This window comes from Hydra vulgaris, chromosome 03, assembly GCF_038396675.1.
Source record: "Hydra vulgaris chromosome 03, alternate assembly HydraT2T_AEP".
NCBI classification, from domain to species: Eukaryota; Metazoa; Cnidaria; class Hydrozoa; order Anthoathecata; family Hydridae; genus Hydra; species Hydra vulgaris.
In genome coordinates, this window is record NC_088922.1 from 56,480,138 (window position 1) to 56,492,578 (window position 12,441).

General features: G+C 25.9%; 2 protein-coding genes across 2 annotated transcripts in view; both read left to right on the forward strand.

The window, feature by feature from the left end:
- LOC101240972 (SEC23-interacting protein) overlaps positions 1 to 4,928 on the forward strand; it is a 31,671-nt gene extending 26,743 nt beyond the window's left edge. Inside the window, exons 7-19 of the mRNA XM_065793769.1 lie at positions 194 to 296; positions 427 to 532; positions 715 to 749; positions 1,290 to 1,366; positions 1,458 to 1,587; positions 1,710 to 1,808; positions 2,638 to 2,855; positions 3,086 to 3,155; positions 3,518 to 3,529; positions 3,621 to 3,711; positions 3,786 to 3,971; positions 4,065 to 4,215; positions 4,416 to 4,928. Of these exons, the coding sequence (XP_065649841.1) occupies positions 194 to 296; positions 427 to 532; positions 715 to 749; positions 1,290 to 1,366; positions 1,458 to 1,587; positions 1,710 to 1,808; positions 2,638 to 2,855; positions 3,086 to 3,155; positions 3,518 to 3,529; positions 3,621 to 3,711; positions 3,786 to 3,971; positions 4,065 to 4,215; positions 4,416 to 4,467 (1,330 nt within the window). The 3' untranslated portion in view covers positions 4,468 to 4,928. The remainder of the gene's footprint in view (positions 1 to 193; positions 297 to 426; positions 533 to 714; positions 750 to 1,289; positions 1,367 to 1,457; positions 1,588 to 1,709; positions 1,809 to 2,637; positions 2,856 to 3,085; positions 3,156 to 3,517; positions 3,530 to 3,620; positions 3,712 to 3,785; positions 3,972 to 4,064; positions 4,216 to 4,415) is intronic.
- Positions 4,929 to 5,979: 1,051 nt separating this feature from the next.
- LOC105845831 (GPI mannosyltransferase 2) lies at positions 5,980 to 7,493 on the forward strand. The gene has a single exon (XM_065793770.1). It carries the CDS (start codon positions 6,103 to 6,105, stop codon positions 7,459 to 7,461), a length of 1,359 nt encoding a protein of 452 aa, XP_065649842.1. The 5' UTR covers positions 5,980 to 6,102; the 3' UTR covers positions 7,462 to 7,493.
- Positions 7,494 to 12,441: the final 4,948 nt, after the last annotated feature.

Sequence of the window (12,441 nt, forward strand, 5' to 3'; positions counted from 1 at the left end):
AAACTATATTAATTTATAATTTGAAAGCTTTCTAAATATTAGAATCTTCAATATTTCTATATTTGATAAACTATAGATTGTTTTTGTTTTATAATATCGAAAAAAAGCTGATTTTATTAGCAAGCATCACATATATATGATTATTTAATTTGTATGTTAGTATAATTTTTAAAGTTATAGTTTTTTATTGTAGCCAATTGAAGAAGCTCTCTTTACCAAGTATAAGCAAATTACGTAACTTTACAAATGAAACTTTAACAGATATATTGTTTTATACAAGTCCTATGTACTGTCAGGTAAGTTATTCTGTTTTTATAACTACTGTTTATTTGTTTTTTTGTTTCTCATTTAAAAAATATTTTAAATGTTTAAAAAAAGATATGTAAATTATTAGAAATTGCTATATTAAAATTTAAAAATTTTTAGACAATATGTGACACAATAATCAATGAGATGAATCGCTTATATGCATTGTTTTTATCTCGAACACCTACATTTAATGGAAAAATTTGTGTTGCTGGTCATAGTTTAGGTCTACCATCGTTATAGTTATTTATATAGATTAATTATATAGGTTTAAGTTATTGACATTTACTATGTCCATTAAAATTTAAAAATATTTTAAAGGAAGCTATTTTTTAAAGTTCACTTTTTATATTTAGGTTTAAAATTTTTTACAACTACAATAACTATACCAAGTTTTATATATTTTAGGTTCTTGCATTCTCTTTGATATTCTAGCTAACCAGGTAATTATATGTAATTTATGTTAATATATATGTCACCTATGTGAATACATAGATGGCATATAATTCACATAGATGATATATTAATGTCATACATGTAAATAATTATATCTCATGTATGTGAATAATTATATGTTATGTACGGAAATAATTATGTGTCATGTTTGTATGGTTTTGAAGTGTTATGCAGCTTGCAGTTTATATACGCGTTAAGCTATAAAATGTACCCCTAAAGCGATTTCGGTTAAGCAACTTTTATCATTTTTAACTTTTAAATGAGTCTATAATAACGAATAACCATTATGTAAAAAGTTTGTTACAAAAGTTTCACTGACAGCTACATTTTTACAAATGAAATAAATTCAGATGTAGTAAAAAACAAAGAAAGCTAACCTTTGTATCAGAATATACAATAAAAGCAAGCAAATTTGTTAATTTTTTGATAAGTTTTTATTGAGGCTCATCTCTAGCTTTTTACAAAAAAAAAATCAATGATTCTAAGTAAATAAAAACTTTTTTAAAACCTTATCGCTGCTTCTTTAGAATTTTGATTCATTACCAGTTAATCATCTACCTGATAAAGATGACAGTTGTGATTTTGAAGTACAATCCCAAGTCAGGTAACATCTTAATTGTAGTTAATTTTGTTACCAATTTTTTTTATGAAATAAAATGAAATTTATTAAATTACATTTTAAATTTTGTTTATAGATCTATTGTACCTCCAATAACTCAGTATACTGAAAAAAAGTTTCGATCTGTTAATGAAATTCTTATTCAACTTAATTTGTTGCATCTAGAATCTATATTTATTAAGGAGCAGATGGATACAGAAACTCTTGTAAACTTTTTATTTTTATTATTATTAATTTTTTATTTTTCAATTTGTTGCTTTTATTATTGTTATTATCGTCATCGTCATAATCATCATCATCATCATCATTATCATCACTGTTTGTTTAGCTTTTATGCACAGACTCTGATTTAAAAGATCTTGGTGTTCAATTTGGTCCTCGAAAAAAGTTAATGTTGTACCTTAAAGACATGACAAATGGTCACCAGGTATGTTAAATTATTAACATTCTAAATTTATCCTACTTATAAATGCAAAAGTATACTGCAAACAGTCTAGACTGGGTTCTTAGAGTCTCTCAGCTAGAAACTGAAGGGGGTTTCATAAAAAAAGTTTTTATGCGTATAAACTAACTTTATTTTGGCATTTTGAGCCTTTGGTTTTTGTTAGTTGTTGACCTACAATACAGTAAGTTTCTGTCTTAATAAAACGTTCTTTGAGTTTGAAAAAACTTAATGAACGTTTTATTAAGACCTTACAATAATTAAGGAAACATAAAATCCTTAATTTTAATGTTGCTTAAAAAATATGACTTTTTGAGACAACATTAAAATTAGGGAATTTATGCCTTCAAAATAGGGATTCATTTAGCCTTCTAACATTAAATTTTAGTATAAGTACGTCATAAAGTTTATTTTAAAGTTTTATAGTTAAATTTTTAAGTATTTTTTGTATTAAATGATGACTTGATTTATTTCTTTTAAAGTTTAAATATCAAAAAATAAAAAAAATGTTAAAGTTTTTAATAATATAATACACTTTTAAAAAGAATGCATTTCGTAGATTAATGTTAAAGTTTTTCTTTTTTTGTTTTTCTTTTTGTTCTTTGGATTTTGAGTAAAAAACAAAAGATTTTTAAATTGTTTTTAACTGTTTTTTCGATTTTTTTTTAATCTTTTAAACTGTTTTTAATTTTTGAAATGATATATTTTTTAACAATTTTTCGAAGTTCCAAAAGTTTTTTTTAACTGTATCCACCTCCTTAAGGCCGTGGGATAAACACAGGAGGCTACTCATTTTTGATGATATTGTACATAGGAAACAAGCACCACAAAGTCTGAAACAATTCAAATGTTAAATTGTGGAACTCAGACACCTGTAAGAACAAATAAGAACCACAAAGAAAGTTTACAAATGGCAAATCAAAAAGGTACAGCTGGAACTGGTCAACCATTGGTTAAGTACTCAAAGTTAGAATTTATAACTGACAGTCTCTTTGCATTGGGTTCACCATTAGGATTATTTTTAACATGCAGGTTAAATTTTTTTAGATTTAATTTATTGAATAAAAATAGTTTTTCTGTTAATTTTTTTGTATTATCTCATGTTGATATTCGTCAATCTCAGGTGATACCAGTTTGCTAGTTTGCAATAACCTCTTTTGGTGAGTATCCTACTGACCAAAAGACGTTTTATAAAGAATTAACTAATGAAAGAAAGTATCAAGCTGATATCACAAAAGATTGAAAAATAATTTAATTTTCAGAGGGGTGACCTCTATTGGTCAAAATTACAAGCTGCCAACCTGCAATCATTTTCTCAATATTTTTCATCCGGTAAATATTTTCATTGTTTTTATAATAATCTGATTTTTCGTAAAAAATATAAACTAATAAGTGGTTAAATTGTTAAGAATAAAATAAAAATTTGTTTTAAATGTAATGTACTTTTATTATCATTATGTATGAATAAAATTGTTTTAAATGTAATGTACTTTAATTATCATTATGTATGAATAAAATTGTTTTAGATGTAATGTACTTTAATTATCATTATGTATGAATAAAATTGTTTTAGATGTAATGTACTTTAATTATCATTATGTATGAATAAAATTGTTTTAAATGTAATGTACTTTTATTATCATTAAGTATTTTACTCAAATTTAAATTTTATCTTTATATATGGTCATATGAAGTTTGATCCTGTGGTAAGAACTTAGTTTCTGCTTTTGATACCTTTTTTGTGTTTGTTTGTGTAAGTTATAGTGATGCAAATACATTATTAAATACATTTTTTAGGTTTATCGTTTGGAGCCATTAATAAATGAAAATATTGATTTACCTCCAGTGCTCATACCTCACCATAAAGGAAGAAAAAGAATTCATTTAGGTGCGTTTTGCATAACAGTTAGGTTATTTAACCTTTGTTCTTTTTTTAAATTTGTGTTTCAATTGATTTTTCAGAAATTAAAGAGAACTTAGCTCGTGTTGGGGTCAATCTAAAAACCGGACTTCTGGACGCTGTAAGTCGTACATGGTCCTCTATTAATGAATTTGCTCGTGCTCATACCTCTCAATACCAACAACAACAACAACAGCAACAAAGTCAAATGGTTTCTCAAGATGATTTGAGCAGTGCCGTCCATGAATGTAAGAGTTTGATTAATAGTATTATTTAAATATCTCTTCGTTTTGTGTTTCTTTTTTATTTGTTATTATTAAAATTAGTTTTTTTAAATCCAGCTCATGAAGATGATGAGCAATTAAAAAGAGAGAAATCTTTTAATTTTGGTTTGATCAATGGTGGTAAACGTGTCGATTATGTTCTTCAAGAACGGCCTTTAGAGATGTTTAACGAATACCTGTTTGCATTAAGCAGCCATGCTTGCTATTGGTTAGAATTTTATATATATATATATATATATATATATTTATATATATATATATATATATATATATATATATACACATATGTATATATATATATATATATATATACATTTTATATTTATAGTTATGTATATATATATATATATATAAATATATATATATATATAAATATAAATATATATATATATATATATATATATTTAGGACTTCAGAAGATACAGCTTTACTTCTTCTCAATCATATTTATAGCAAGTAATTAAACACGTGTTTTCAAAAAACATAGAAAACAAAGGTTTATTGAGAAAGTCAGTTAAATAATGAAGAAACCAAAGGTTTTACGAAGATATCTTCATGGTTTCGTTTTTTAGATTTTGTTTGTTTATTTGCGAAGTTTTTACTGTTCAAAGTCATACATCTCGTTTACCGTCATTTAATCGTAATACTGTTTACAGTGATTCATCCGTTTTTCTTTTGCCGTCGTTCGTTTACCAATCGTTTACTGTTATTCATATACTTGTTGTTTAATGTGTTTTTATATTGCTAACTTATGGTGTATCTGCTTGTTATTTACCAACGTTCATTTGTTTGTCATTAATCGACGTTTATTATAGTTTACTAAAAAATGTCATCGATCGTCGTTTATCTGTTTGTGGTTGACTTATAATGTAATATTTTATAATAAACGTTTTCATTAAACTGTTCTAAATTAGACGAAAATTTTGTTTTATTTGTTAGTTATCTTTTAAATCAGTTTAATCAACAATAATAATAAAATCAACCCTAATAAATAAAATGTTAAAAAAAATATTATTTGTGGCAAATGTTGTATTTATAAGCCCCCAAAAAAAATGTTCTGAAGTAGAAAATTTTTTTTCAGTAATTTTATACTATCGTTATTAAATAATTTGATGTAATTTATTTGAAAGTCACGTTAAATGAAATTATTACAATTATTACGTTGATGTAACAATCGGTTATGAAATTTAATGCTAAAGTCATGTTATGAATGTTTATACACACACATAAACCATCTGTACTCCATAATGTATGTTTAACAATAATACCATAATGTATTATATAATTTACCATAATGTATGTTTATATATATATATATATATATATTTACATATAAACATATATATATATATAATTTATTCTAAAATCTATACATACACCAGAATATATATATATATATATATATATATATATATATATATATATATATATATATATATATATATATATATATATATATATATATATATATATATATATATATATACATATATATATATATATATATATACATATATATACATATATATAAATTAGTAAAACCACTTATCTAATTTTTGCTTTCTTCAACACTGTGTTTCACCATCAGTAGGTTTATCAGGAAGAATTCTTCCTGATGAACCTACTGAAACACAGTGAAACACAGTGTTAAAAGCAAAAATTAGATAAGTGTTTTTACTAATTTGTTATTGCTCTGTTCTTTAAGAACAATGAGCACTCTGTTTGTAGAATACACTAACATAGTTTATACATATATATATATATATATATATATATATATATATATATATATATATATATATATATATATATATATATATATATATATATATATATATATATATATATATATATCTCCAGGCGTACGTTTTAGTAAGTATAACAGCAAGTGTTAATGTTTGTCAATATTTGATCGAATTAGCATGACGTTCACTTTTTAATCAGATAAAGTAGATTTGTATAAAGTAGGTGGTTGAAAATATGATTTTTTTTCATTAAATATTTGTTTTTTAGAATAATGCAAACCTTAAATGTGTAACAGTATTTGATATCAATTGATTGTTGAAAATATTTTTATGGTACCACTCAAAGCCACATGTTGCGCTTTGCACTTAAAAGTTTGATTCAGCTTGCTGCTGTATCAAGGTTGATACTTTTTATCGTGCAAGTCATTTTCGATGCTTGCTTTGAAGATTTTGATACCTCAACCAATCAGATTACTTTATTTGAAGCGAATATTAGTAAGAGCCAATCAAATATCGGTAGAAAAATCTTTAACGGTGTAAATAAATGGGATTCAGTATATTTCACTTATATTTCTATACATGGTTATGAGTATGAACAGATGCTTGCTTTCTATCCTGGGTTTCCACTGTTGCTGAATTTATTTTCAAGATTAACCGCTGGATTATTTACATGCGAGTATTTAACAACTTGTATCACCAGTTTTTTCATGAATTCGTTTTTTTTTGTTGTATCCACATACTATCTTTATCAATTAACAGACGGGATATTTGGTAAAAAAATGGCTGCAGTTTCAAGTTTTTTGTTTATTATAAATCCTGCTAATGTTTTTATGATTTCATCGTATAGTGAGTCACTGTATTCATGTTTGCAATTCATTTTGCTGTACTACCTCGAAAGGAATCATTTTTTAAGTGCATGTACTTTCATATGTTTATCAATTATAACTCGATCGAACGGTATTCTAAATATAGCATTTTTAACGCATTTCTTTTTAAAAAGAAACGCCAAGACTCTGATTCGTCAGTTTTCAAATAAGCCAGCTTTATTAATATTTTTTTTACAACCAAATAATTTGTTACTAACTCTCATAAATTGTTTAAGGTTTGTTTTACCACTGTGTTTTTATTTAAGTGGACCTGCTATCGTTTTTGCTATACATATATTTTGGGTGTATGATAATTATTGTCATTACAATCATGTGGTAAGTTCTTCTTCTCATTGGTGTTATAATAAGATTCCATTATCTTATTCCTACGTTCAACACAAATATTGGAATGTTGGCTTACTTAAGTATTTTGACACGAAACAAATACCAAACTTCTTACTAGCTTCTCCAGTAATTCTTATTGTAGTAATAGGATTAAAAAAGTTCGCATCGCTTCAAAATTCTTACCTCGCTATAAAATCACTAGGGTTAATAGACACAGAAAACTCACATGTAGAAGGAGAATCGCTAAAAAATCCATCGGACATCTTTGTTTATTTAACACATTGTCTGTTTCTAACTTCTTTTGGTTTGGTAGCTTTTCATGTACAAATATTAACAAGAATGTTGTTTTCATCATGTCCTTTTTTATATTGGACGTTAGCCTCTATTTTTATTGATAATAAAACACATAATGTTAAGCGGACATGTATAGTAATATACTTTGTTATATATAATATTACAGGTGTTATATTACATTGTAATTTCTATCCTTGGACGTAAGTTTAAATAAGATAAATATATTTTATAAATGATTCTTCTTGCGTGATTTCAAAATTTAGCTATTTTTAAATAGTAAACACAATATATTTTCAGATTTTTTAATATGACTATTTTATCATTTGCACATCATATAAGATCATGGAACTATGCATCACTAAGAGGAAAATAGGATTTTATATTTCTTAAAGATTATTCCAATTGTAACATTTAAATAACAAGTAAATATCTTTTTATGGAATTAGGTTGGGAGTTCCTAATTAGAAAAAGCTTGTTTAAAAAATTTTTATTTTTGCTTTTTTAAGAGAGGAAATTTTACGGGTAAAAAAAAACACGTTTTTTTATAAATTTTTTGAATTGCTTATCACGGCGTTAATTTTTGTTCAAAAATCTCCCTAGCGCCAATTTGCGCGTGCTTTCACATTTACAGTCATAGTAAGTAGAAACCATGTGAAAATAACGGTAAAAATTTAATAGACCAATCAAAATTAAAAAACTTTGCGAGTGGTTTCTATTGGTACAAACATTTTGCGCTCAACCTGAATTTTACTTATAACAAAACAAATCGTATGTTTATGTACCTCGTCCTGCCATTTTTTCAATTATATCTTGAGATTATACTTTCACATTGATAACATGACATCGAATTGATATTTACAAAAAAAATATTACAAAAATGGGACACTATAATTGTAATTGTACTTCTGAATAAAAATTAATTATTAAAAAACTAAAAATCAATATGTAAATATTATTTTTTAAACTAAAATTTTGTAAAACATCAAAATTAAACATCTCCAAAAATAACTTAAAGAAATTATGAAATATAAGTTATCTGATTAGTAAATAAAATAAGAAATTCTTCTTTAAAAATGCTGCTATGAGAATTTTTTAAATTGGTTTTTAGTTGAAGGTTCTTTTGATTTCGTTGCAGGAAAGTAAGTTGTCAAGTACAGCCTGCCAATACCTAAAAAACAAAAATAAAAAATTCCTACTACTCTACCAATTTATCATACATGCTCTATATTCATTCAATTTGTAAATTCTATTTCATAAATCAACACACATTGTAGTTTGCATAGCTTGTTGAAAAGCCTAGCTTTAGATTTGTTGTGGTTTAAATAGCTAACCTCAAGTTAATCTTAAACCAATATAATAACTTAACCTTAAACCAATAAAACTATAAACTATAATAAAATAACCTTAAACCAATAGAACTACTATACACATCTACACCTTAATTTATTTAAACAAAAATCAAAAGCATAACATTAAGAAACGTGTCATCTTATTGATATTTTTATAACAGGTAATATTTATAAAAACTAATAGAAATAAATTATTTTCATATTTTGAATATCTTATCTTTTTTATAAAGGTTATATGAAAATATCTTGAAATGATATGAATAAAATCCAAGTCTAAAAAAATATATTATTCAATTGAACAAATGTAATTTGTTCAAATTATTTAAATTGAGATATAATTAAAATGCAAAAGGATTTTCAGAAATAAAATGAAACCAAAAAATTTGTTACTTGTAAATCCTTTTTGATGTTTGCCAGCATAAATTTCTTAATAAAAAGCCATAAAACTGAGCAGCCTTGCAAGTCATTACATCTGTGATACCTATTTTGAAATTCACAATACTTGAAATAATCTTTTTGTGACATACAAATCCGGAGTCCTTTTGGGACTCCACATCCCTGCTTGGATCATGGTTTTACCTAGATAACCTTACCACAAACATCAAGGTTTTTAATAATCTGATAACGTGCATCAGATTACTATAACCTCATAATAAGTATATCTGATACCTTGTATCAGATGTTTATCAACTTTGAAAAACAAACTACAAATTGTTTTTGTTTTTGAACATGCAACATATAAATGGATAATAATAAATATAAATGAGAGAAACACAGTTTTTTAAGATATACACCAACATTTGTATGAAAAATTATTATTATAAAACATTTATATATGTAAAAATAGAAAATTTGTGAGCACTTCAGCTCATTACTTATATAATGCAACATATTCAAATAGCCGTTTGAATATACTAATTATAATTCCTAAAAGACTTTTTTTGTAGCTGTTTATACATTATATTCACAGTTGTACCAGTCTTTACATTCTTTCAATAATAAAATTGTTGTAATCAATAATAAACTTTTTCATCAACTTAATAAGAACTTAATAATGAATTAATAATATGTAACCAAGTAAAAAGTTTATCCTTCATAAAAATATTTAATAAAGCTACAATTTATTTACAAAGTATACAAAAAAGTAGAATAAAATCTAGACAGTTTTAAAATTTAATGAACATAACTTTGAAAGCCATGATACGAAATCAAACAGAAAACAAAACAAAAATATAATTAATAATAATAATAATTAATATAAACAATTATGAAGATGTAATAATAAAAAGATAAAGCTTGGAACTTCAAAAACTTTCGAGCATTTTTTTCTCACAAAGCCTACAGTCAAATAAAATAAAAAGTAATATTTAGTGTGTTTAAATATCCTAATAACACAATAATGTAGCATAAATATACACTTACTTCATAAAATAATCTGAATGGATTTCTCGTTTAAACACAGACAACACTGATGTGTAGCCAGTCACACGTTGCAAGTGAAGATACTTGTAAACAATTTTAAAACATAGTGTTTTAATATATATTTATACCTACTAATAAATATTATTTTTATGAAATATATTTTATTAACTATAAAATTTAAAATAATTTAATGTCAAGTGACAAATAAATAAAAAATTGTATAACATTCACATTTTAACATTCAAGATACTCAAGATCTTACAATCTTACAAATAGTTTGTTTGTTTTTTAATCAAATAATAAAAAAATATTTTTTAAAAATGGCTGCCAGTTTTCTGAAAATTAGTCAAAAAGTCACATAGAAACATCAGAGATACTTATCTTTTACTTCATTTATAAAAAAATTTCGCAAATAGTCCTTAGTGTGTTAGGTCCATATTTAGTTAGATATTTTAAAGTTAATTCATTATTTTAGGTTTTAAGACTTTTTGAAAATCAATAATGTCAATTTTTACAAGAAAAAATAAGATATCTCAGGATATATTCATTAACTTTCAAAATCTCTAGCTAAAAAGAAAGATATTAATGCAAGTATCATTTTCAAATATAAAACTGTGTGTGAAGAGGTAACATAGTGGTTTATCGAGCATCTTGTTGTAGACTTATTTATTATGATTAAAAAAATACGATGAATGTGTAAAAATACATATATTCTTCCATAAACAGAAAATATAACTCCTGTTTCAACATAATAACACATTAAAACTTTCAACTTTTGACCAATTAAGCCATGATCTTTGGTTTCTTAACTGCATGTTTTAGTGTAGACTGAACCAAACATAAAAATATTCCAGTCTACGCAACATTTAGTTTTAATAGTCTCACGAATAATTCACGCTGAAAGATTTTTGGCCACAAATTAACACCGTGTATGATAAAAATCAAACTTCTGCATAATACATATTTATTTTCAACTTAGGGGCTGTCCATTCATTATGTCAACAAAATAGGGGGGTCTGGAATTTTTTGACTAGGGAAAGGGGGGAGGTCAAGAAAAATGGACGTCAACAACGTTACTTTTTAAAATAAGTTTAGTTACTTCGTTGCTAGTCATGCATACTTACTTAGTTACTAGTCATGCATACTGGCCGAGAAAAAAGGCATCAAAACGAAACTATTACATGTCGGGATCAGATGGGCTGCCACTTGCAATCAAAGTTGCTCATTTAGAGAGAGATCTTGGAGTTCTTATTCAAAATGATCTTAAATATAATGCTCAAGTTTTAGCAGCTGCGGTGAACGCTAACCGCTCTTTAGAGAAGCTGAAAAAACATTTCGCAGCCGTAGTTTTCCATTGTGGAAAGAAGTGTATACCACATATGTACGTCCTCACCCAGAGTACGCTATTCAAGCGTAGTCACCTTAGCAACGGACAGACATAGAACCGCTAGAAAAAGTTCAAAACTGTGCTACAAAAACCATTTATGAGAATAAGCATTGCAGCAAAGAGTCATGTTAGGTCTTACGACACTTGAAGAAAGAAGAATAAGAGGTGATTTAATTTTGATGTTCAAGTTCATGCATGAATTTGATGAAATTAAACTTTTACGTATTATTCTATCGTCCTTCGTCGTCAAAGTATATTATGCGTGGTCATAATCGAAGACTTACACAGCAAAGAGTACTTAATTGCATGCCAAGGGAGAGATTCTTCACGAACCGTGTTGTGTTGCAGTGGAATATCTTGCCGCAAATAGTAATTGACGCGACTTCTGTCAACACTTTCAAAAATCGACTAGATGAACATTTAAATTAGTTAAAAGAGAATTTTTAAACGATAACTGGAAATAAACTTTCTTCGTATATGTTTCCAGTATTCTATTATGTTCTTAAAGTACATTACTTGTGTCGCAAATGTGCACACAGTATCTTAATACTGTTAGTATAGAGGTGCCTGATTCAGTACATCTTTGTTGGTAATTTAAACATAGCGAACATTCATGATTTTTCAAAAGTCTATAAATTTGTTACAGAGTGTTGTAAATATTTTAAATTATTGACCACTTAAATAAACTAAACTTAAAAAAAAAAAAATTAGGCAGCGTTTGTAGTCTTATGTTACATACTCACCCATCCGTTCCGTATTTTAATGACATTTTCTATATTCTACTTTTTTTGTCAGGTATTTTTAAAACCGTATTGTGTTTTAAAAATACCTGACACATGCAGAACTAAAAAAAACACGCGAGTTGTTTACTCGTCACAATATTATTTTTTCAAAGTTTTTGTTTGTTGACCTGATGTAAAAACAATTAAGGATTTATGTAAGTACTTAGTCTACATTATATTGCTCAAATGTTTCTATCAGAATCGGCAACCTGCTGCTCGCAAGCCGGTTGCCGACCCTGGTATA

Bases quoted from the DNA above. Each gene is read 5' to 3' on its own strand.
- LOC105845831 (XM_065793770.1), top strand. From the start codon at position 6,103: ATGTTGCGCTTTGCACTTAAAAGTTTGATTCAGCTTGCTGCTGTATCA.